This window comes from Sinocyclocheilus rhinocerous, unplaced genomic scaffold (assembly GCF_001515625.1).
Source record: "Sinocyclocheilus rhinocerous isolate Xijiao unplaced genomic scaffold, SAMN03320098_v1.1 scaffold1268, whole genome shotgun sequence".
NCBI lineage: Eukaryota > Metazoa > Chordata > Actinopteri > Cypriniformes > Cyprinidae > Sinocyclocheilus > Sinocyclocheilus rhinocerous.
Window position 1 is genome coordinate 1,179,222 of NW_015664016.1, and position 21,283 is coordinate 1,200,504.

The 21,283-nt window shown below is 37.9% G+C and overlaps 3 protein-coding genes across 10 annotated transcripts in view; 2 read left to right on the forward strand and 1 right to left on the reverse strand.

Annotated features, from left to right (window-relative positions):
• Positions 1 to 11,020, forward strand: part of mapkbp1 (mitogen-activated protein kinase binding protein 1) — a 54,999-nt gene extending 43,979 nt beyond the window's left edge. For 2 of the 4 annotated variants that reach the window (XM_016539694.1, XM_016539696.1), the window contains 16 exons: positions 97 to 218; positions 2,269 to 2,344; positions 2,446 to 2,557; positions 2,679 to 2,742; positions 2,843 to 2,965; positions 3,052 to 3,197; positions 3,379 to 3,425; positions 3,516 to 3,746; positions 4,140 to 4,264; positions 4,717 to 4,856; positions 4,958 to 5,143; positions 5,235 to 5,310; positions 5,423 to 5,712; positions 5,859 to 6,917; positions 8,848 to 8,933; positions 9,063 to 11,020. In XM_016539694.1, coding sequence (XP_016395180.1) covers positions 97 to 218; positions 2,269 to 2,344; positions 2,446 to 2,557; positions 2,679 to 2,742; positions 2,843 to 2,965; positions 3,052 to 3,197; positions 3,379 to 3,425; positions 3,516 to 3,746; positions 4,140 to 4,264; positions 4,717 to 4,856; positions 4,958 to 5,143; positions 5,235 to 5,310; positions 5,423 to 5,712; positions 5,859 to 6,917; positions 8,848 to 8,933; positions 9,063 to 9,317 — 3,138 coding nt within the window. In that variant the 3' untranslated portion in view covers positions 9,318 to 11,020. The remainder of the gene's footprint in view (positions 1 to 96; positions 219 to 2,268; positions 2,345 to 2,445; positions 2,558 to 2,678; positions 2,743 to 2,842; positions 2,966 to 3,051; positions 3,198 to 3,378; positions 3,426 to 3,515; positions 3,747 to 4,139; positions 4,265 to 4,716; positions 4,857 to 4,957; positions 5,144 to 5,234; positions 5,311 to 5,422; positions 5,713 to 5,858; positions 6,918 to 8,847; positions 8,934 to 9,062) is intronic. The other 2 variants (XM_016539695.1, XM_016539697.1) reach the window with 2 other exon arrangements.
• On the reverse strand, positions 9,987 to 15,151 carry jmjd7 (jumonji domain containing 7). 2 transcript variants are annotated; one of them, XM_016539703.1, is made up of 8 exons: positions 14,876 to 15,149; positions 14,356 to 14,509; positions 13,994 to 14,247; positions 13,843 to 13,899; positions 12,624 to 12,719; positions 12,422 to 12,498; positions 12,148 to 12,307; positions 9,987 to 12,023 (listed from the first exon to the last, which is right to left on the reverse strand). In XM_016539703.1, exons 1-8 carry the CDS (start codon positions 14,922 to 14,924, stop codon positions 11,935 to 11,937), a joined length of 936 nt encoding a protein of 311 aa, XP_016395189.1. In that variant the 5' UTR covers positions 14,925 to 15,149; the 3' UTR covers positions 9,987 to 11,934. The 2 variants fall into 2 exon arrangements, with proteins under 2 accessions (XP_016395189.1, XP_016395190.1); XM_016539704.1 differs by lacking the exon at positions 13,843 to 13,899 and having other exon boundaries at positions 14,876 to 15,151.
• Positions 15,152 to 15,411: 260 nt separating this feature from the next.
• On the forward strand, positions 15,412 to 21,162 carry tbpl2 (TATA box binding protein like 2). Of its 4 annotated transcripts, none has more exons than XM_016539699.1 (7): positions 15,412 to 15,537; positions 15,982 to 16,346; positions 19,507 to 19,594; positions 19,849 to 19,940; positions 20,075 to 20,245; positions 20,351 to 20,445; positions 20,856 to 21,162. In XM_016539699.1, exons 1-7 carry the CDS (start codon positions 15,490 to 15,492, stop codon positions 20,930 to 20,932), a joined length of 936 nt encoding a protein of 311 aa, XP_016395185.1. In that variant the 5' UTR covers positions 15,412 to 15,489; the 3' UTR covers positions 20,933 to 21,162. The 4 variants fall into 4 exon arrangements, with proteins under 4 accessions (XP_016395185.1, XP_016395184.1, XP_016395186.1 ...); XM_016539698.1 differs by lacking the exons at positions 15,412 to 15,537; positions 15,982 to 16,346 and adding exons at positions 17,588 to 17,736; positions 18,181 to 18,545; XM_016539700.1 differs by lacking the exons at positions 15,412 to 15,537; positions 15,982 to 16,346 and adding exons at positions 17,588 to 17,736; positions 18,181 to 18,545 and having other exon boundaries at positions 20,078 to 20,245.
• The last annotated feature ends 121 nt before the right edge of the window (positions 21,163 to 21,283 follow it).

The following is a 21,283-nucleotide window of genomic DNA, read 5'->3' on the forward strand; positions in this document are numbered from 1 at the left end:
ATTTTTTTTTTTTTTTTTTAGAAAAACATTTTTTTAAAGTAGTGTTTATATTGGTTATTCTTTGCACTGAACTAATCATTAAACATGCCAAAACAGACAGAGGAGGGAACAGCGTTCACACGCACTCATCACATAGTGAGGAAGACTACTCTGTATGACATGGACATCGACCCCACAAGGAAATACGCTGTTATTGGATGTCAGGATCGCAGCATCAGGTTTGTTGTCTTTTTTATTTTTATTTTTTTTGCAATGTTGTTATTAATTGTAGTAGAAGTAGTAGTAGTAGTTGTTTTATTATTATCCTGTCCTTTGTGCATCTCCTAGTTGAGCCTGTGTTCCAGGAAAATCCAGGCTATTATTTTGCTAATGTGTTTGTATCATTGTGAACACGTGTTTTTGTATCTATATTTACATCAAGGTGTTTTAATTTCTGTAATTTAAGAATTTCACAGTATCTTGCCTCATTTATGTGGATATGACTGTATAGACTTATATATATCTGGACCTCATCTGACAGGTGTTACAGTCATCTGTAGCCGTGCTCGCAGCGTTAGCAGATTATCACTCAGGTGTTTGTACAGTAGGATGGCATTAGAGGCTTGACTGGTTAATCCAGTCACATTTAGCATGTTGTAGACCATGTGCTTGCACACACACACACACACACACACACACTGAGTCAGCCTGTCTGTACTGTCTGAGACACCTGACCCACTAAAATCATTAGACACAATCTGATTGTCTCATCATGTGATTGTTTTACTTGGTGAATGTCACAAAAATGTAGAAGTCATATTTTAAGCCTAAAGGGAAAACTAAAATTATATTTCGCCCGTTTTTTGTAAGACATTATTTTCATGGTAATTAAACATTTCCCCCCAAATTTCCCCAAGTTTGAGTTTTTGTGTGTAATTTTGTTTTACTATATTGTATTACTATATTACAGTATTTTATAATCATCAAAAACTGATATCTGTACAACAAATTTTGCTATAGTGTATACATTTTGTATTATATTAAATAATATACATTTTTAAAATAATATTTAAAATAATATACATTTTATTTTTTGTACATTGTAGTTATGGTAAGTAATTTTTAAGGAAAGTAATATTTTTATTTATTTATTAATTTAAAAAAAAAATTTTCTTTAATGACCTGGCGATTCGCCCTCCTGCTGATTTGACAATTTTCAAGTTTTGCTCTTTATTCTTCAATATTGGCACTCTTTTCCTCATTGTGCTTTGTAAGTCTCACTGTGCTGTCCCATACAAAAGGGCAACATTAGGAAGGAAGCAGCACAGCGCATGACTTGCAACTGTTTTCCTTTTGTTCATTCAAACTATGACTGCAAATTTATTCTGCACTGTGGGCAAGAAAAATGCCAGGAATGTCGTGTATAATACAGCCGGCCATTTACTTCCTTTGTCTCATTCTCACTGAAAGCAGCGTCTTTTCGATGTCGTTTGGTGCAGCAGCAGTGAATGATCTTAAAAGAAGAAGACCTGACCTATACAAATATATCAATAGAGTCAATAGTCAGTGCTGTAGGCCTCAGTACTGGAGCTCATTCTGGGTTTTCAATGCCTCTAATGGGCACAGACTCTTTTTGTTCCTCGTGTAAGTCATGTGAAGCCTGAGGGGTTCATTGGTTCTGCTCCTCCCAAAGCTGGCAGTGCATTTGTTTGATCTGCTGTAAGGAATGGCAGTTGAAGGCACGAAGGCATAGCACCTCCAGGTGGCTGAAAAAAGAAGGGGGTAAAATACAGTACATAATTCTGCAGCACATTTGCCAAATCGAAAAGGAAGATTTAAATGGTGAAATCATACACTTTTATATTTTTTTTTCTCCAGGCCACTTGTAATGTTAGCCAAGGTTTTCTGAAACAAACCAGTCATTATGTATAATAATACAAAAATGTATTATGATTATTATTATTTAAAGTTTTGGTTTGGTAAGATTTTGAAATATCTTTGAAAGAAGTTTGTTATGCACACCAAGGCTGCATTTATTTAATAAAAATACAGTAAATCATTATAACATTTAAAGTTACTCTTTTTTTATCTTCATATATTTTAAAATTGTATTTATTCCTGTCATGGGAAAGCTGAATTTTCACCATCATAACTCCGTGCTTCAGTGTCACATGATCCCACAAATCATTTTAATATGCTGATTTGCTGCTCAAGAAACATGACTTATTATTATCAATGTTGTAATTGCTTCAATATAAAAAAAGGTTTCTGCTACTTTTTTATTTACAGGATTTTTAACATCTGCAATGGCAAACAGAAGAAAGTCTACAAGGGCTCCCAAGGGGAGGACGGGACCCTTATCAAGGTAGGCAGACCTTGAATGAAAATATTAGCTATGAAATTAATTCATATACTGCTTTTGATCTCAGTCATATGGTTATTGATATGTCTGAATGTGTTTATCAGGTTCAGACGGATCCCTCTGGTCTCTATGTGGCCACAAGCTGCTCGGACAAAAACATCAGCATCTTTGACTTATACACTGGAGAATGTGTGGCCACCATGTTTGGCCATTCTGGTAAGATAAACTCTGTGTGTGAGATTATGCAACAATAATGCTGTATTTTCAAGAAACACTTTTAAGAATAATTGTATCTGCTGAAATCAAGTCTAAGCATTGTGTTGTTGTCCTCTTTTAGAGATTGTAACAGGAATGAAGTTTACTAATGACTGTAAACATCTGATATCTGTGTCGGGAGACAGGTAGATATTCTGAAATCATCAATTTCTCAGATGAAGAATCCATTTTTGACTCACGCTCACCATATTACAATGTTAAATTTGCCTGCTGTTGTGTGTTCAGCTGTATCTTTGTGTGGAGGCTTTGTCCTGAGTTGACCATCAATATGAGACAACGGCTTTCGGACCTGAAACAGAACAGCAAACCTGTTCAGAAGACCCCTCCAAATAAACAACACACACTTGGGTATAAAGCCAGTCAGTCTAATGTGTTGCTTTTGCAATTACACAACTCAAAATGGTGATTTTATAATGTTTTCTGGTTTGTATCAGCACAAGGAAAGAAAACCACAGTGCCCCGGTCATTGGCACCATGTCGTCCGACAGCGACAAAGATGTGGAGGAAGAGGAGGGCATTGAAGAGGAAGATGAGATGTTCCCTCACCTGTCATGGGGCAGCAGTGGTGGCGAGGAGACAGGTAATGTATCCGACACTCTCCAGCAGTCTTAGTAAACTGGTTTGGCTAGTTATATATACTGCATCCGGCTCTTCTGGGTTGGGTTGGGTCAAGTTGTGTGATTTTAGTGGGCGAGACTTCTTCCAAATGTTTATTTTAAGCTTTGTGAGCTTCTAATATTAGTGTTTGTTTCTGTTGCAAGGATCATCTGAAGAAAACCACAACACTCTCAATTCCCACATGAAGAAGGTAAGAAAGTCTGTGACAAGTTTGCATAATTTTAGCTGTGATTCTCTCATTTTGTTGATGCTCTTTAACATACGTTCTCTCTCTTATCAGCAGTCCAACAGTTGTGAACATGAGGGTTCAGGTCCACGACCAAGACGGCGCTGGTCCAGGCGAATGGGTAGTATGGATCTGAAGGTGAAGTCCATGCTGGACCTGAGGCAGCTGGAGTCGTTCGCCATGCCTCTCTTCCCCAGCAAAACCCAAGACGTTCATAAAGATCTTCCACCGCCTAGGAACCAAGAACTAGGCAGCACCATCAGTCTGCAGACTATTGCCGCATGGGTAAACTTTATATGAAAATAAAACATATACGTACACTTCTAACTTTAATATCTAATGTGATACAATGACAAGTATAGTCTCATGGAGCTAAACTTTTCACTGTACCAGCATAAATCTGTTCCACTTTGCAGCTTAAACCGATGAACCAGTTAATTTTTTGGATAAAATTCTAAATGTATGATGCAACAATAATAAACCAGCATGCAACAAAGTTGAAACTCATTAGAATAATACTGCAGTGTCTTAGATAACAGGTCTTGGATATAATATAGAAAAAATAGAATTAAATGAGAATGAATAAAGCTCTTGAAATTATTGCCTTGTATTTGTGCTCATGAATGCAGACTGCTTTGTTTGTTCTGTCTCTTTTTGACTTGTGTATCTTCTCTGTAGGTACCTGAAGAGAATGAACCAGGAGGACAAGCACATCCTCATTATATCAAACTGTCGCCTCAAACCCCAGAGACAGAAGTGCTGTATCCTGAGGGATGTGAAGACCAAATCAGTCTTGCTGGAAGGTCAGTAATCTTCGTAGCTTATTTTATTTACACTATAGGTGTACATTTTCAATATACATTGATTAATTCTGACAACCTAACATTTCTGATCATTTCACACAAACTATCTTTAAAGGGATACTCCACCCAAAAACAGAAATTCAGTCATCATTTACTCACCCACACGTGGTTCCAAACCTGTATGAGTTTCTTTCTTCGGTGGAGCACAAAGTTACTTTAAAGAAAGTTAGGAACAGCTGTGAGACATTTCTCAAAGTATCTTCTTTAATGTTTAAGAAAATAAGTCATACAGGTTTGGAATGATATTACAGTGAGTAAATTAAAACAGAAATTTCGTTTTTGGGTGGAGTATCTCTTTAATTGTGTAGTTAGAATTCATAATATGATACAAAACACTGTTTTGAGATGATCCTCAAATACCTGTCCGCTCCCTTCTCTTTGTTTGTGCGTAGTGAGTATCAAGTGAAAAAGCTGCCTCATGGAGTGAGATGTGCTAAAGTGAACTCTTGTCCTGAGAAGCAGAGTCCAGACAGCGCCTGCTCTATGGAGTATTCCAGCAGTCGTCTTTCAAGCCCTGAACGCCCTGGGGAAGGTATTTAAAAACTAAACTAGTAGACTTGCATGATCATTTCAGTAATTGCAATGGGTGCTTGATGAGATAAAGGAATGTATATTTCCGTGTGTTCGCTGTAGACTCTGAGCCGACTGAGCCATTGAGTGTAGATGGAAACTCATCAGAACTGGATATGGAAGATCTTGATGAGGAAGAGGAGGACAGCCTGAGGAAGAATGAGGTTCAGACTCCTGTACCTCAGACCCCAGACCAGGAGGCGTTTCTCAAAAGGCACTTTGCAAACCTGTCAGACCTCAACAACACTGGTAGGGTGTTTGTACTGTACATGTTCACAATTTGCTTAAAACATTTTTCTTTAATGTTAGAAGGAGGTCTCATACTCTTTTTCTTTGGCAGCAATTCCAACCAGAGTAACTCCAAATATCTCTGACAGCATGTCATCGAAGTTTCTCTTTCAGAACTCTCCTAGCAGGTAAGAAACATTCACACTTTGACCAAATCCCTTCCAACCGTGACATCTATTTTCAATGATATTTGGACTTCTGAAGGGCAAACATGACCATGCTCTGCCCTTTCTTTACCAGAACTCCATTCCCGTTCCCCTCAAACAAAAGCAGTGACATTAAAACCACCAGTGGAGTTGTACGGCCACTTATCTCAGAGGTGCGGCCCCTCATGGAGAATAAGAGTCCAGGCAAACAGCAGGAATCCCATGGAACTGAGAGGACAACAGGTCAACGTTTAATCCAGAAGAAACGCACGGCCATCATGGATTCCCGCAGACTGATCAGCCCTGTCGCTAAAGCCGCCGCAAGTCACAACAGTTCTGCAGGCATGAGGAAAGCTCAGTCTATCCACAACATCTCCTCAGAGGGTAAATCATCCATGAACTGGTGCTACTCAATATGGTGATATGGAGTATTTCACATAGGGTTTAGGATATTGTTTTGCATTAGTTACTCCATGGGGCTCGTCTGCTTTACTCGCATTAATCACTTGTTTCCTCCCTCTTCTGATCAGCTGACGCGGTCCAGATATCCAGTCGTCCTTTTAAGGAAGTCCATCCACAGTCGCAGACTCCAGACCACCAACAGACGCAAAGACCACGGCGTTCCCTTCCTACCGTCCCGCTCATCAGCCCCACGACTGCCCTGCCAAAGGACATCACCACACCTACCAAATCCAAATCCCGTTCCTACATGAGTCCTACCACTAGCTCTATGGCCAAGATGTCCCGCTCTGTTTCCATGGGTGACAACTTGAATGTGGTAGAGCTAGAAGACACAGGATCTTCAGACCTACGCCGGGGCTCAAGTTCGGACACTTCCAACCCTCGGAGCACCTCCCAAAGCAAGCCCACCACTCCTGTTGCCCAGGTTTCATCCCCTAATACTTCGGCATCCCCATTTCCAGGCCCCTCCATGCCCCATGCAGCAGTCATACCCACGCTGAGTGCTGGCTCAACTGGAAACTCTTCCTCTAAAGGTCTCCAGGTCAAACTGACTGGCAGTGCTCGACCACTGCTCCATATAGACATTCCTAATCCTCTTCCAGATAAACCCTTGTTATCTTCCCTCTCGCCATGCAGCAAGACCCCCAAACCTGAACAAAAGGAAAAGGAGTCCTCAAGTAGAACTCCAACAACTCCCTCTTCAAATCCTGGAGCAGTTCACTTGCCCAACAGCATTGTACAACCGGTCACAGCTGTTTGTTTGAGTCCATCTGAAACCCCAGACCAGATTGAGCTTAGTATGGTACTTGTTCCCAGCCAGACCAAGAATTTAACGGAAGATGAACTCCACTCGCACACAGAGCTGAGAAAAGAGGACACCTCCCAGACTGAGTGCCCTCCCATGAGCCGGTGCAGTCTAAGTCTTCTTCAGTCTTCCTCAGGATCTCAAGATTCAGGTTGGCCAGGACATCAGTCTTCCCTTGTTCCATCTTCTGTTCTGCTATGGCTTGGGCTGTCTAAACACTTCTTTACCAAAGGGCTCTGGCCTCTCTCATCCTCTACCTCCTTCATCACATCCTTCATCTCTTCTTCACCCTCTTCCCCCATTAACCATTACCACCTGCAGGGTGAGGCATGCTCCTACTAACACTTGCTGTAACGTCTATCCTCTAATCCAGTGGTACTCAACCAGTTAAAGGCACAATATGTAATTTTCGCCGCTAGAGGGCGTGTATTCAAAATAAACAAATAGACAAAGGCGTAGTTTGATGACGCTGTGACTGAGTATGAAATCATGGGTGTTGTCCTCTTCATCCCCACAGCCGATGCAATCCGACGGGACTCGGGCAGAAATCATGTTCATGGATGAGCTAATGATTTATTAACGTAGTAGAATGAAGCAGGGTGACGCTGAAAGCCGTCGAAGCGAAACGAGGGCGCTGAACGAGCGTGACACACGGCTCAAAAGCAGCGGAGCTTTTATTATGCCACAGTCGACCGCTTCCGCTCCTTCCGGTCGTGTGTATGTGGGGGAAAAAAGCAGCGCTGTTTTATCATACTAGATAATTTGAAAGTTCTGTTATAATGCTACTCTGTGCGGTAGGGCTGAACGATTTTGGAAAATGAAAAATCGCGTTATTTCATATCACTTTAACACTGTTGCCACGGATTGTTTTTCATGTCCGTGGGTTGAAGTGACCCTAATAACGTGATATTTAGCCCCTGGAATGCGAATTGTACCAGGGGAACCCCACCAAATACATGTATTTTTATCCCCCGGAAGGCGATTTTTACCAGGAGACCCCCCTCGAAACACGATTGGGCTAGTTTTGGGTAGCAATTGGGTGGGTTTTGTTGCGAAAACCTGGCAACCCTGCAGTAGGGTTAATATTTTGTTAGGGCAAGGGTATCCAATCCGAAAACTTGCAGTTTGCACGTGTTTTAACCATTACAGTTTAAAACCAAGTGATTTTAAACCATTGAAGTGCAATCAGCAGCGAAAGAGAACTCATTTCGCTATATGCGCGTGCTGTCTGGAGCAAAAACAGGCGCATGCACATGAAGTTTCCATGCTCAGAGTTTGAGAGTATTGGAGTTATTTTTGCCTCTTTAAGGCCTTGAACGGTTAAACACACACTTGTATGTGTCAAAATGCCTGTCTATGCAAGTATCCTCTTAAACACAGTAATTTAAGTCTTAAGTGAAAGCAAACAGCTGAGAAAGAAAACGTGTAACAGTATACTGGATCCAGGCAGCTCCTAAAGTGACAGCTGTCTAATATTCCTGCTGTCTGACATTCATGTTAATCAAACAACAAAAGAGAGAATATCTCTCACTGTTCTTGACTAAATAACTTTTGTAACTTTAAGAAGAATTAATTAATTTACACAGTGAAGAATATGCAGTGTTTTAATTACTTTATACAACGTATGTAACATTTCTTATTTATTTGTTCTACTGTAGTTTTTTTTTTGTCCTCTTGCTTGTAATTAGTTTTTTATTATTTAATCGCTGACAGTTTACTTGTCTTCAGTGAGTTTTTTTATTCTTTTTTTAATTTAGGCTAGTACTAGTTTTTTGTGATACTGACATGGTGACAAGAATTATGACATTTCTGTGGTATCAAAAAAAGCCTTATTTAAAGCAAAAATAACTATAACGTGAAATGAAATTAATTGTATCGTGATTTTGGTCATATCACTCACCCCTACTCCAGGACCAAAACTGTACCTGGAACAACTTTCCTACCAACAATTCATTAACCTCTGGTCTTTAGGACAAGGTCCTGCAACAATATTCTTATGATTAACCATTTCCCTCTGGTTTTAATCTTGGGGTTGTTCTTTGGAATGTTGTTTCAGGAATAACGAATGACGTTCATCCATGTCATATTTCTGTAAATCACTTGTGCTGAGTACCACTGCACAAAATAATTTTCCATGCTCAGTTCTCAGATTTACTTTTCTTTGTATGCTCAGTCAAAATTGTATGTTTTTGTTGCTCAGCTCATTTTAAGACACAGTATGACTCTAACAGAGCTCGGTTTCTCCTCTGCAGACACATCTCTCAGTGTGGATTCTTGTAGGCTGGCTGCCAATGAATTGCAGAGCAGTTTTAAAAGAGCCTCCCACCTCTACAAAATGGTAGGTTATCATTTGGCCTCATTCACATGTAATTGTAGAGTAGGCTGCACTTCAGCCCATACGTCTGCCTAAACTGTTTTGTGCGGGTGACTTGAATCTAACTTTGCATATGTGTGTGCGCTCCTGTAGCTAAGCAACTCCACCGACTCCAGAGAGGAGCAGCAGGAAATGGCACATGTGCTGGCCGAAGCATTTGAGGCGATGAGAGACGAGCTGAATTGCCTGCCACCATGCACTCCTTCAAGATCTCCCAGCACTTGCACTGTGCGCACAATAGCTAACAGTGATGCAACATTAGGTGATGACAGGACACTTGCCCTTTTAGAGCAGTACTCCAGACTGCTGCTCAGTGCAGTGGAGAAGAGGATGGACAACAAAATCTGATTTCTGTGATTTCTAACAGGATACCAAGCCATGAGACTGCACAGCAGACTCTTTTTAAATAGCGAGGAGCTTTTAATAAAGAGATTGAAAAGAAATTCCACTATCCTACCTCCCTGTTTAGCATGCTACTATGGCAGCAACACACCCCTGACTTTTCTCACCCCTTTGCAAAATGTTGTGCCCTGCTACTAAAAACGCATCCAGATAGTTTGGCCATCGTAACTTTTGAATGACCTACACGGCATCAGGGAGAGTAACTGATTATATGGTTTTGTTAACTGCATGGTACAGCAAAATTGATTCAGTGGTTATCGTCTTAAAAGACGAATAAGCATTTTTATATGGATACAATATTCTGTCATGTGTAAAAACAAACTGTTGTTGAAAGGAATCTCCAGCAACCACCATTTATTTGAACATTGTGTTTGATATTTTTAGAAATTCTCAGTGCTCTCTTACGAAGGGATCGGTATCCCTGGAAGTCTTTGCAAGGCAGATTTGGCTCACTTTTGCCTTTTATTATGGAATGATTTTTATACTGTATGTTGTGTTTGTGCTGATACTCTCGAGTTGAATTGGGATGTCGGGGTTCATATTTATTCTCATGTGATAGGTCAAGGAGTCGCACAGAGGCTCTTCAACGTTTGTTTGTTGTATAGTGTCAATGTCCTGATGCCCAGCAGAGTCAGTTGGGTGCCAGAGAAAAAATGGGGGAATTTGAAGGATGATTTTGTATTGTTTTATTTGCAGGACTTTTTTGTACTTGAATGGTAACCGTCTCATGGATACAGGTGCCTTAATCTCGACCAGCAATTTGTTTGAAGGAATGAATCTGGCATTTGTAATTCAAGCAGGTTATATAACGAAATGATCAGTGATATTTGGATGTTGTCCACCTCCAATTGATTAATTCTAGGCTGCAGATTGTGACAAAAACAAAACTGCCATAAAAACACTGAATTGAATTGATTGTTCTGGTGACACTGATAGAGTTGCAATAGCCAAGTAGATAAAGTTGTGTGCACAAATTATGAGAACGGTTTACAGATTTTACAGAACTTTGATTTTTAAAATACCCTTATCCTGAAAAGCATTTTTACAGGAAAACTCGTTTTCCAATTATGACTTCTTAAAGGTGTTTTATTGTTATGTGATGTGCTGTTATTTTCCCAAGAGCTACACAAAACAGTCACTCTGTATTCCAGTCTTTCCCACAATCCATTGCTATCTAGGTTAAGGTGTCGCCTCTTTGACCTCTGCTTGAAACAACTCTTCTTTTTCCGTGATAATATTGATAATGTACAGTAAGGCACTTGTTGTGTCATTAAGCTTAATTCAAAATGATGGCGTAATATGTTAAGTGTACTGTAACTTCTTATATAGATGGACCTGCACATATTTTAACGTGTCCAGCTCTTCTACTGATACAAAACCAAGCTAAAGCCAGGTGCACACTGTACGATTTTGGGATCTTAGAAGATTTTTTTTGTCAACGGGACAAATTGACGGGAAAATATTGACAGTCTTTGATCGCTTAAGTTAACGCCGTCAGTGGTGACCAAAGATTTATATCATAGAGCCTGACATAAAATACAGTCGACATGGCTTTTTCTCACAGGTGTCATATTGTACGATCTGACATCAAAAAAAAAAAAAGTTGTACAGTGTACACCCAGCAACTAGTTCAGCTGCAACTTGCCTGGTGTCTGAGATGCATAAATTGTATTTATTGACTTGATGCTTAGTCACATTCTCTTGTGCTTTTGGTACAAATTTACTAACAATGAAAGATGCAAAATGTGCAATTGCCACAACAATGCAAATTTTTACCCAACTGTTACATACCCCTTTTCACCAATGGCAGATTGCACTGGCAGTCTTGTAGTTAAATAGATTTATTTACACCCATTATTGTATGCAACTCTTATTTGCCATCTCGTGACAAATGCTATGGCTTTAAGCAAGACTGAAAATGCATGAGATTAAAAATGATATATAAAGTAAGCCCAAACAGATCTGATTTAGCTAGCTAGTGGGCTAGTGATGTAGCAGAAGTGAAAACCGTACAGTAGGACTGCATCAGTAACAAAAGTACTGTGTCAGAATCCGCATGAATACACTACATATGCATGAGGAAAGGCAGAATTTATGGTTGGCTCGCTCCCTGAACTAGAATGCATGGTTGTACGCTTGACCTGCTCCTCATGAACAATCATGCAAACCTTCTGCTTTCAGTGCTATCTCTGTGGTGACCAGCTCTGCTTTCCTCTAACCTATTGACAGTTGATCAAGATGTAGTCTAGCATTACAGATGGACCAGTGCTCTCTAAGACCGTTTCTTTTTGGAAACTTGTGACTGTCTTACCTTTTGCTCCAAACCGAAGGTCAAGTGTTTCTATTCTCAGTGTTTATACAATCTGTCACCTGAAATCTCTTTCTCAGAGAAATCAAAGAAATAAAACTGTATTTATTACATGTTAAACTGCATTGTTTATTGCAATATATATTCTACTAGATCACGAAAAATGTACATGCATATCTCATGAAGTCTCCACGTGTAAAGCCAGCAACTGTTGATAATCGATTATATCAACCAAATCTTCACCTTTGAACAGTCTCACAGTGATCCAACAGCGTTTGTCAAGGACTCCACAAGCTGGAAGTAATTGTACTTGATATCATATTCCATGTCATACCAGAAATTCACTGTCAAGACAAAAAGAGCCGTTTCATTCATTAGTTTCACTGTAGAACGCAAGTAAAGTACAGAACAGAATTTGCAAGCCAAGTTGGTATTGTTTGCGATATTACTGGCGGTCAAATCACCAACCCGCTATGCAGCCATGAGACTGTCTAACGTGGTGGAACCACAGGGAGGGCAGGTACAGCATCTCTCCAGCTTTCACAGTGCAGAGCAGAGGTTTAGCCAGCCTGTAGGAGGGATATCTATCATAATCTGGGTTCAGGGGGTCTAGAGGGATCCAGGGCACCTGAAAGATTGCAGGATTATTTTTTTAATAAATGTTTTAAAATGTATAATCATAACATTAATGTAAAATATACAATTGCATTCCAATAAGCATTTGTAAATTATATGAACTCACTTTGGTTGAATCTTCCTCATCCACTATTTCAAAGTTGCCATCTTCTTTCTGTCTGTATGTCGCTGGCTGGTAGAGCTCTATGTTGAGGAAATAATACACAATGTCAATAGATGGTCCTGAGGCCATTTTCTTGTTAAAAAGCATTCAGTTTTCAAACTAAGCAAGAAAAATAAAATAGCTGGATAAAGAGACAACTTCTTACCATACGGTATGAAAGGTCTATCAGTCGGCGGAAGCAAAATAAACTCTTTCTGGCCAGAGATCACACAATACAGGTTCTCATAATGATCTTTATGCACTACAGAGGGAAAAAATGGTGCTGGCTCACAAAAATGCTTACATAAATTAGTGTTTAAAACCGTGGTTTTCAACCGTTTTGACTACATTGCCCCCTATTGTCCACAACAATATTTAACCGTCACCCATCCCCTCTGTGGGACGCCTAAGTTTACTTCACTATATTACAATGAAATCCGAATCTAATCATGACAAACTATATATCGTTGGAAAGGTCTAAGACTCCTAAATAGATATTTTACCAATGTTTTTGTTAAAAATTATGTAGGAAAAGTAATAGATTAATTTATGACAAGAGTGCACCTCAAAAATCTACATCATAACAGGAGTTCTGACCTTTGTAAAAAAAAAAGTCTTCTTTGTTGCCTTTTTCTCGATCACACTTTAGAAATCATCAGAAATTATATATCAATTGAAAACTTTAAATCTCAAAATTCATCCTTTGAAACCCATTTTAAAATCAAACATTGCATTACCATGAAAATGGTACATCAATATCATGTTACAAAATGTTTTCGTTCATGAATTATAAAAATTTAAGTTTGGATCGTGCACTTTCACGTCTATGTTCAAAAATGTGAGTGACAGTTAAGGGGTTAAAGGCCAATAATGGTAATTTAAGTATTTAAAAAAATATTTTTTACTCACAATTTCTACCAAATAACATATTTTAGAGCTTGGCCTAACTAGAAAAATGCATATTCATTATTAAAATACCCATGTCGTTTTATGATTTTATTCATTTACATGACTTTTCCATATCAAGAATTCATACTTTTAAACTTAGACTACCTCATATATAAGATTTCTGTGGATATTCTGGTTCTTTCATGAAAAATAAAACATTTGTTAAGGGAGTGAATTTAATATTTTTTGTTGTTTTAGCTAATGTTAAAGGCAGAGTAAGTGATTTCTGGTAGCCAATGTTGATATTTGAAATCACCAAAACAAACACGCCCCTACCACAAAAGGGTCTTGCCCCTATTTTGATAGCTCCGCCCCACATATACGTACGCAACCCAGGCAACGATTATGAAAAATCACTTACTCTGCCTTTAATGCTTGTTTTGGCCCGCTAAAGTTTACAATATTTCACGTTTACAAACAAATGAAGACAAACTGACTTGATGTGACAGCGCTTTCCTCCCCAAGCCAGAAATTTACAGCATCAGGCTGTTTTCCTAAATTATAAAAATTTACATTTCACATTATTCAGCCATTATCCAATCAAAGGCACATCCAGGTAGATAATGAATGCAAAATGTGTGGACTTACCAAGAGCTTCACTCATCCAGGGGATGTGAGTCTGTACGTCTCCCGTCAGCTCCGGTAACTCCTCAGTCAGATTTGAGCATTGCTTCTGAACGTAAAATACACCACTGCACTTCACCTTCCCCTCAATGATATCCAGCAGAGAGCTAAAGGTCGTCTGACGCTCCTCTGGCATCACAAAGCGATCCCCGTTCACGGCATCTGCATATCCGTTTGGAGTGACAGCCACACTGATGACTTTGGAGCCCACTTTCTCTCTGCACAAATGTGATAAAAAAAAAAAAAAAGTTTTGCAGAAACATTTTCAGGGAGGAAAGTTTAAATGTTAGAACTCTCAGGCTGATCTGATCATCTGATTGGCTCACCTGAGATATGTGGGGTTCCATTTAGACAAAGCTGGCCAATCACTGAAGGCATTGTGAATGATGCAGGGCTTGTTGGGACCAATCCAGTCACGATAAAACTGAAGTGGAGAGAGGGGCCCATCCAGGTATGGCACTGTATCATTAAGATAAAGCTCTGAGGAAGAGAAGACAACGATATCACTGATATAAGTCTTTACAAGTCTTTCAACAAAAAGGTCTTGCTTATGTTTTTAACGTTATGTCAAAAAAACAACCTCACAGTAACATTGTTTTCGTAACGATTAAGCCCAATTTTATATACTTCTTTTAATTTTGAGGTAAGATATGATATGAAAATATATGTTATGGTGCAGAAGACATTTTTTCTACTGCACCAAAATATATAATTTAACATAAAAAATGATAAATTTAAATATTCTATTGCATGAAAATTATCTATATCTTGTCTGCTTTTTTATCGTCATATGAATGTATATTGTAGTATAGTGTTCAGATGTCAATAGACAGTAAGTGAACTCACCCCGAGCTTCTTTAGGAAAATTTCTCAAGCATTCTTTAACTGCATCCATAACACTATCCACATGTTTCTATAAAACTAATACTGACTGGTGATTTTTCACATGCCTCCGTCAGCTTAAAATACTCATAATATACTTTCTTCCCATGCATGCCTACCAATTCATACTATACAATGGAGTATTAATGTTTTAAAATAATAAGAGACCGCTCGCATGCACTCATCACATGTTTAACAGTTGTTTAATGGTCGTCTTCCGCTCATGCGCAAAAGGGACTGTTTACAGCGTCGTGTCTGTCTCCCTCTACTGGCCGGAGACTGCACTTCAGGTAAATGTATTTATTTATGTTTTAAAGTAACGTTTTGTTATATTGTTAGCCCAAAATGCAACAACAACAACAACAAAAAATATATATATTAAAAACATTTTTTTTAGTTCACTAAACAGAACTAACTCCTTAGTTTTGATGGCATGATTTGTCACGCCTCTGTGAGTAGCTTCACACTTGACGCCAATTAGATCGCATCCACAGGTAAAGTGCCAGCACTATTATTTGGACTAGGATACTTTTCTCGTTTTTTGCAAATCTGTTTTCTTCCAATGGACCTTAAGGAACATGGATGAGGAGGCATCTCTCGAAAATTACTTTGACCAGAGTATTGCTGTAAGTTGTGAAATAAATGGCTGAAATTGCCAAGTCTTTGTTAGCTGAAAACATAATCAGTCTAATCGAGAGGCACTCAAGTCTGCATGTTCTTATAACAAATTAAGTAATTATAAATAAGAAAATCAGCATATTTAAGAGGAAATATGGAATAAATAAATACATTTGAAACCTTACAACAGAAATGGAAAAAATGGACAAATTAATAAAATAAAATATTTCAAATTAAATTAAAATATGACTCAAATATTGCTGTACACTTTAAAATGTTAACAATGCATTTAAAATATTTATTTTATTTTTTTTAAATAAATGTCCTTGTCATTTATGTATTCTTTTATTTATTTGGAAGTTTGTTTCCCTTTAACAATATATGGTGCTTTAAATTTATATTGATGCATTATAGCCTATAATGTTTTTTTGTTTGTTTTTGGTTCTCCTAAGGGTTCATCTGATTACATCTTTGAGGGGGATCTGGGCCTACAGGGTCCAGCTCCACAGCTCCAAGATTCCTCTTTCCTGTCCTCTTTAACCTCTCAAGAGAAAGATCTCACTGAGGACTTGGACCTGAGCTTCTTACCAGATGAACTGGGCACTCAAGATGAGCCGTCACAGGCTAAGAATCTCAGCAGGAATGAGGACAGCGGCATTTACACCGACTGTCCTCCGAGAGAGTCGACAGAGGCAGATACTGACACCAGTAATTCTGCACAAAACGCCTCGCAGTTCAATCTCCCGATGACTCCCATGACCCCTATGACCCCCATGACCCCAGTGGCAGAGAGTTCAGGCATAATCCCGCAATTACAGTAAGGCATTTTATGGAAAAAAAATGTATCCGGGATTCTTTTTAACGTCTTATGGCATCATATAAGCCCAGAACTTTTTTAAATTCTTTTTTCTTTCAAACATTGCTACACTCTTAAAAACAAAAGTTCTTTATTGGGTTCCACAAAGAACCTTTTTAACATCTGTGCATCCTTTCAATTCCACAAAAAGTTCTTTATAATGGAAAAAGGTTTGATTATATAAAGGTTAGATTATTAAAATGTGCTTCACACTAAGACGAAATGGTTCTTTTAAGAACTGTTCACTGAAAGGTTCTTTGGGGAACCAAAAATGGTTCTTCTATGACATCACTCTAAAAATTTTGGAAGCTTTATTTTTAAGAGTGTAAAAGGCTGTAAAATGCTTTAAAGGCAGGGTATGTGATTTTTCAAAAACACTTTAGAAACTTGCTTATGTTTTTAACGTTATGTCAAAAAAACAACCTCACAGTAACATTGTTTTCGTAACGATTAAGCCCAATTTTATATACTTCTTTTAATTTTGAGGTAAGATATGATATGAAAATATATGTTATGGTGCAGAAGACATTTTTTCTACTGCACCAAAATATATAATTTAACATAAAAAATGATAAATGTAAATATTCTATTGCATGAAAATTATCTATATCTTGTCTGCTTTTTTATCGTCATATGAATGTATATTGTAGTATAGTGTTCAGATGTCAATAGACAGTAAGTGAACTCACCCCGAGCTTCTTTAGGAAAATTTCTCAAGCATTCTTTAACTGCATCCATAACACTATCCACATGTTTCTATAAAACTAATACTGACTGGTGATTTTTCACATGCCTCCGTCAGCTTAAAATACTCATAATATACTTTCTTCCCATGCATGCCTACCAATTCATACTATACAATGGAGTATTAATGTTTTAAAATAATAAGAGACCGCTCGCATGCACTCATCACATGTTTAACAGTTGTTTAATGGTCGTCTTCCGCTCATGCGCAAAAGGGACTGTTTACAGCGTCGTGTCTGTCTCCCTCTACTGGCCGGAGACTGCACTTCAGGTAAATGTATTTATTTATGTTTTAAAGTAACGTTTTGTTATATTGTTAGCCCAAAATGCAACAACAACAACAACAAAAAATATATATATTAAAAACATTTTTTTTAGTTCACTAAACAGAACTAACTCCTTAGTTTTGATGGCATGATTTGTCACGCCTCTGTGAGTAGCTTCACACTTGACGCCAATTAGATCGCATCCACAGGTAAAGTGCCAGCACTATTATTTGGACTAGGATACTTTTCTCGTTTTTTGCAAATCTGTTTTCTTCCAATGGACCTTAAGGAACATGGATGAGGAGGCATCTCTCGAAAATTACTTTGACCAGAGTATTGCTGTAAGTTGTGAAATAAATGGCTGAAATTGCCAAGTCTTTGTTAGCTGAAAACATAATCAGTCTAATCGAGAGGCACTCAAGTCTGCATGTTCTTATAACAAATTAAGTAATTATAAATAAGAAAATCAGCATATTTAAGAGGAAATATGGAATAAATAAATACATTTGAAACCTTACAACAGAAATGGAAAAAATGGACAAATTAATAAAATAAAATATTTCAAATTAAATTAAAATATGACTCAAATATTGCTGTACACTTTAAAATGTTAACAATGCATTTAAAATATTTATTTTATTTTTTTTAAATAAATGTCCTTGTCATTTATGTATTCTTTTATTTATTTGGAAGTTTGTTTCCCTTTAACAATATATGGTGCTTTAAATTTATATTGATGCATTATAGCCTATAATGTTTTTTTGTTTGTTTTTGGTTCTCCTAAGGGTTCATCTGATTACATCTTTGAGGGGGATCTGGGCCTACAGGGTCCAGCTCCACAGCTCCAAGATTCCTCTTTCCTGTCCTCTTTAACCTCTCAAGAGAAAGATCTCACTGAGGACTTGGACCTGAGCTTCTTACCAGATGAACTGGGCACTCAAGATGAGCCGTCACAGGCTAAGAATCTCAGCAGGAATGAGGACAGCGGCATTTACACCGACTGTCCTCCGAGAGAGTCGACAGAGGCAGATACTGACACCAGTAATTCTGCACAAAACGCCTCGCAGTTCAATCTCCCGATGACTCCCATGACCCCTATGACCCCCATGACCCCAGTGGCAGAGAGTTCAGGCATAATCCCGCAATTACAGTAAGGCATTTTATGGAAAAAAAATGTATCCGGGATTCTTTTTAACGTCTTATGGCATCATATAAGCCCAGAACTTTTTTAAATTCTTTTTTCTTTCAAACATTGCTACACTCTTAAAAACAAAAGTTCTTTATTGGGTTCCACAAAGAACCTTTTTAACATCTGTGCATCCTTTCAATTCCACAAAAAGTTCTTTATAATGGAAAAAGGTTTGATTATATAAAGGTTAGATTATTAAAATGTGCTTCACACTAAGACGAAATGGTTCTTTTAAGAACTGTTCACTGAAAGGTTCTTTGGGGAACCAAAAATGGTTCTTCTATGACATCACTCTAAAAATTTTGGAAGCTTTATTTTTAAGAGTGTAAAAGGCTGTAAAATGCTTTAAAGGCAGGGTATGTGATTTTTCAAAAACACTTTAGAAACATATAAGCCCAGAACTTTTTTAAATTCTTTTTTCTTTCAAACATTGCTACACTCTTAAAAACAAAAGTTCTTTATTGGGTTCCACAAAGAACCTTTTTAACATCTGTGCATCCTTTCAATTCCACAAAAAGTTCTTTATAATGGAAAAAGGTTTGATTATATAAAGGTTAGATTATTAAAATGTGCTTCACACTAAGACGAAATGGTTCTTTTAAGAACTGTTCACTGAAAGGTTCTTTGGGGAACCAAAAATGGTTCTTCTATGACATCACTGCGAAAACCCCCCTTTGGAACCTTTATTTTTAAGAATGCAAAAAAATAAAAAATTTTAAAAACATGTCTTTATAAGTTATATTCTTCTCTCTTAAAAAAAATTATCATGATTTAAGTAAACCAAATGTCTGCAGTAAGTTAGTTACATTTGAATAGAATCCTTTGCACTACTTTAAGTATAGAGTGATTACCTTTGAAGCACCAGCCATTGCATCCTAATTTTGTATACTATATTTCCAAACCTGTTTTTGATCATACACAGGAATATTGTGTCAACAGTGAATCTTGCTTGCCCTCTGAATCTCAAATCCATTGCACTTCAAGCTCGAAATGCTGAATACAACCCAAAGGTACTTTTCTACTGTAGTTTATATATGCAACACTATATAGAATTGTATTAAATCATAGACAAAACACACATTTGTATAGCTTTCTTAAAGGAAAAGTTCTTGTAAATTTAGTCATTGTTTATTCTGTATGTTGTTGACATAAGGATGAGTAAAAATAAATGACAGAGTTTCCATTTTTGGGGGAATTCTTCCTTTAATTTTGTGTTTTAGGTACATTTTTCAGTAGCATAACTCCAAACTTTGCCTATGTATAGCGTTTTGCTGCTGTTATAATGAGGATCCGTGAACCAAGAACTACTGCTCTCATATTCAGCTCTGGGAAAATGGTCTGCACTGGGGCCAAGAGGTATACATAATATATATTCAGAACTCAAACTATAATGCATTAGGGTAGCACAACTGTAAAATAGATAGATAAAATAGATAGTCTCACATGTCTTTTACCCTATTTTTGCCTTTCCCTTTGTTTATCTTTCCAAGCAGTGAGGAGCAATCTCGCCTTGCTGCACGGAAATATGCCCGGGTGGTACAGAAACTTGGTTTCCCTGCCAAATTCCTTGACTTCAAAATCCAAAACATGGTTGGAAGTTGTGATGTCTGCTTTCCTATACGCTTAGAAGGCCTGGTCCTCACTCACCAGCAGTTCAGCAGGTCTGGACAGGCGTCTGTCTGTCTGTCATAATTAAGTTTGATGGTTACTGGCCCACAATATAAGTGGCCTTGTAACATCTGTCTTTAACCATTTTACCTCTCCAGTTATGAGCCAGAGTTGTTTCCTGGATTGATATATCGCATGGTGAAGCCACGTATTGTGCTGCTGATTTTTGTGTCTGGAAAAGTTGTGCTCACAGGTATAGTTGATATATAGTCGTATTCACTAGTCTAATCTCACATAGTCCAATTTTAAAGGAATAGTTCACCCAAAAATGCAAATTAGGCCATCCAAGAGTTTGTTTCTGCATTGGAACAGATTTGGAAATATTTAGCATTACATGATCAATTGCTCACCAATGGATCCTCTGCAGTGAATGGGTGCCGTCAGAATGAGAGGCTAAACAGCTGGAAAAAACATCACAATAATCTACAAGTAATCCACACGACTCCAGTTCATCAATTAACGTCTTTGAAATAAAAAGCTGCATGTTTATAAGAAACAAATCTCCAAATCATAAGCAAATTTTCGTTTTGGGGGAACTATTCCAAGTGTTGCATTGAAATTGTTTTGTAAAACTCATTCTCCTCATGTTATTATGATTTTTAGGTGCGAAAGAGCGGTCAGAGATCTATGAAGCCTTTGAAAATATTTACCCCATCCTGAAAGGGTTCAGGAAGCAGTAGAAATGCTGCGCTTGCACTTGCATGTGAATATTTGTCTATAACGATGTGCCTCGTATCCATATATGAGTGGTGCTTGAAAGGTTTGAATGCAATAATTTAATCAAAACTTTTGTTGTTGCGCTTTGTTTAATGTCTTTACGTTTACTTTATGTTGTCTGCATTAGTGAGGGTTGCTGAAATAACAGAGCATTCCAGAGCTTACTGTGAAAAATAAATGTTTTGTTAAAATATTCAGCTTTGCCTTATGTGGGCTCTCATATGGAGACATGTCCACTTCGTTTATGACTGTTTTGTCCTTTTTGTACATGTTGAACTTCCTGATGCAGGTAAATAAACTTTGAAGACTTCTCT